At 53.1% G+C, this 2,283-nt stretch overlaps 1 protein-coding gene across 1 annotated transcript; it reads right to left on the reverse strand.

Annotated features, from left to right (window-relative positions):
• Positions 1-391: 391 nt before the first annotated feature.
• LOC137795914 (transmembrane protein 271) lies at positions 392-2,055 on the reverse strand. The gene has a single exon (XM_068593486.1). The coding sequence runs from the start codon at positions 1,772-1,774 to the stop codon at positions 983-985; it is 792 nt and encodes a 263-aa protein (XP_068449587.1). The 5' UTR covers positions 1,775-2,055; the 3' UTR covers positions 392-982.
• Between the last annotated feature and the right edge of the window lie 228 nt (positions 2,056-2,283).

Raw genomic sequence — 2,283 nt, forward strand, 5'->3', positions numbered from 1 at the left:
AAGTTGTTATTTTAATAATTTACTTTCTATGCTTCGTAACGCTGCTGTAAACTTCAAACCTCGGTGAGGTTTAGTTTCTTACGGCTAACTTACGTTAGCGGCAAAGATGCTCATAAAAATGGCCGCTGCTCTGTATACTTTATTTCTCTGTATGTGCATATCTTTGATCTGTAGAATCATTATGACAAAGCTGGACCTGTAAGTCACACTTCATCAATGTCACACTTACAAAAGGTTTTTTCTTTACTGGTCATGAGAAGCGATGACGACAGTGAGGCCTTCATCATGTCCTCTGAAGCAGGAACGCTGCAAAGTCTGAATACAATGAACGTTTTGTGGAAAATTGTATTAACTTCAATTTTGAATGCTCCTTTTTAATTGCATAATGAAAACAAAATAATAAACGCAGTGTTCCTTTTAAAAGTGCTCTTTAAAGTGTTAATGCTAATATTATAGCACAAAAGATGTGTTGCAGGTGTTTTCCTCTATGACGACGATCACACAACAAGTTGCTCCAGAAAGGTTAAATCCATTAACTCCACAGCTCGCTAGACATTTGGAAGAAGTCTGTTGAAACCTTGAAAATCAAGTTTCAGCGACAGGATTTCCACAAAGCTCTGGCTGCGGCTTCATGACGTCAGATGAGGTTAAATACACGTTTTATTCACACAAGTAGAAATGTCAACAGCAAACATTCAAAACACAAACTCTGCTCTTTTTTTGTTGTTGTTATATAGCAAGCTGTTGCGTTCAGGGGCCTGGATTTGCCTGCACTGTCTGGGGCCATGATCCCTCATCTGTGCGCCTGGAGCCTCCACGAGGATGTAAGAAAACACCAGAATGAGAAGAAAAGCCGAGTGAATCCACTGCTGCTGCACTTATGTGTAACTTACTGCTCTTGTCTGAGGGGGAAGAAGAAGAATGAGGAGAAGAAGAAGTGTTCAAGCACAAAGTCATTGATTGTCCCAGCGGAGGAGAGACGCTATGTGTTGCATGCCTCAGCGGGGAAAATGTCCTCGTACGCGGGGGGCAGCTCGCTGGGCAGCGGGAAGGAGAACGGGAAGCAGTGATTGAGCTCCGGGTCCGTGGGCGAGTAGCCCGGCAGCTCGATGGACGGGTGTCCCCCGCACTGCACCTCTGCCCCTGTCTCGTCCAGCACGTTAAAAACACCCAGGTTGATGTAAGACACCGGCTGGAAGTCCCCGGAGCAGTCCCGCTCCTCGCTGAAGAGGATGCCCGCGGCGCGCTGCCTCTGCGCCCGCCGGCTCCTGGAGAACTGCGCGGCTTTGTACCGCTTGATGACCACCAGGTTGAGCAGCCCGAGGAGGCACTCCAAGGTGCTGAGCACCGTGGACACCACCAGACTCCGCTGGTACTCCCTCAGCTGCTCGCAGGCGAGGCTCGCCACCCCCGCCGAGTGGAAGCAGTAGTGCGTGTACTTCCTCTCCACCAGGGAAGCCGTGTCCCCGTCCACCACCGCGCCGGAGAAGGCGGTGAGGACCCCGAGCAGGAACACCACGACCCCGAGGAGGAAGAAATTCCTGCAGCCGGGCTTCTCCATGCAGAAGAGCAGCGCGGAGCCCAGCAGCGCCTGCCCGATGCCCAGGAGCAAGCCCGAGTAGAAAGCCCCGGCCGCGCCGCCGAGGTGGAAATGCGCTCTCACGGTGGATCCCAGCGAGACGCATCGTAATCCAACGACAACTTCGCTGAGGGCGCACACGAAGAGGAGGGTGCTGGAGAAGACGGTGCACAGTCCTTTCCCACTCCACTTCATTATATTCCACCTCTGCCGCGCTCGGTCCCTCTCCGCCCTTCTTCTTCATCCTCCTTCGTCTCCTCTGGATGCGCTCTCGCGTTGGGACATCGTCTGCTGCCCCGGCGACTCCTCCGGTTCAGAGCGGGCGCTCCTCGCCGCTGTGGCGTCTCTCTCTCATCCCCGCCGCTTTACGGGAATATATAAATAACTAATGGCGCGAGCGCGCTGCTATCGTGCACTTATCGGTAATCCATACGCGATGGCAATGATCACTTTACCTCCCAGATCACCTAACCGCCCATCAGACTCTCGAGGCACTCTCCTGACCAAAAGTTTTTTCCTCCACCCCCCCTCTTCCTCCTTCTCCTCCTCCTCCTCCATCCTCCATCCTTCCTCCCCACACATCCCCGTACCCTCCTCCCGGAGAGAGAGAGAGAGCCTCATCCGCAGTCCGCCGAGTCGTCACATTGAATGCTGTGTGGCGTAAAGAGAGGAGGAGGCGGCGGCTCGAGGCTGGAGGATGCTCG

This window comes from Clinocottus analis, unplaced genomic scaffold, assembly GCF_023055335.1.
Source record: "Clinocottus analis isolate CAN_PGR_092001 unplaced genomic scaffold, fCliAna1.0.p SCAF_10, whole genome shotgun sequence".
Taxonomy (NCBI): Eukaryota; Metazoa; Chordata; class Actinopteri; order Perciformes; family Cottidae; genus Clinocottus; species Clinocottus analis.

Bases quoted from the DNA above. Each gene is read 5' to 3' on its own strand.
- LOC137795914 (XM_068593486.1), bottom strand. From the start codon at position 1,774: ATGAAGTGGAGTGGGAAAGGACTGTGCACCGTCTTCTCCAGCACCCTC.